The sequence below is a fragment of the Cariama cristata genome, unplaced genomic scaffold, assembly GCF_000690535.1.
Source record: "Cariama cristata isolate BGI_N322 unplaced genomic scaffold, ASM69053v1 scaffold20285, whole genome shotgun sequence".
NCBI classification, from domain to species: Eukaryota; Metazoa; Chordata; class Aves; order Cariamiformes; family Cariamidae; genus Cariama; species Cariama cristata.
In genome coordinates, this window is record NW_009617177.1 from 8,549 (window position 1) to 8,786 (window position 238).

The 238-nt window shown below is 60.5% G+C and overlaps 1 protein-coding gene across 1 annotated transcript in view; it reads left to right on the top strand.

Moving 5' to 3' along the window:
- SLC51A (solute carrier family 51, alpha subunit) overlaps positions 1 to 238 on the top strand; it is a 2,360-nt gene that overhangs the window by 662 nt on the left and 1,460 nt on the right. Inside the window, exon 3 of the mRNA XM_009700453.1 lies at positions 43 to 197. Coding sequence (XP_009698755.1) covers positions 43 to 197 — 155 coding nt within the window. The remainder of the gene's footprint in view (positions 1 to 42; positions 198 to 238) is intronic.

The window sequence follows — 238 nt, forward strand, 5'->3', positions numbered from 1 at the left end:
GACAGGATGGGATGGAGCTGGCTTCTCACCCCTCCCTGGCAGAGCTGGACATGGCCCAACTCACCATCATGGCCCTCGCCACCATCATGACGCTGCTGTCGGTCGTGATCTTCGTGGAAGAGGCTTTGTACCTCACCCGCAAGATCCGCTGCCCCATCAAGATGAAGACTCTCTGCTGGAGCAGCTCAGCCCCTATGGTGACCTGGGGTGTGGGGGTGGTGGGGGGCATCAACTGTGA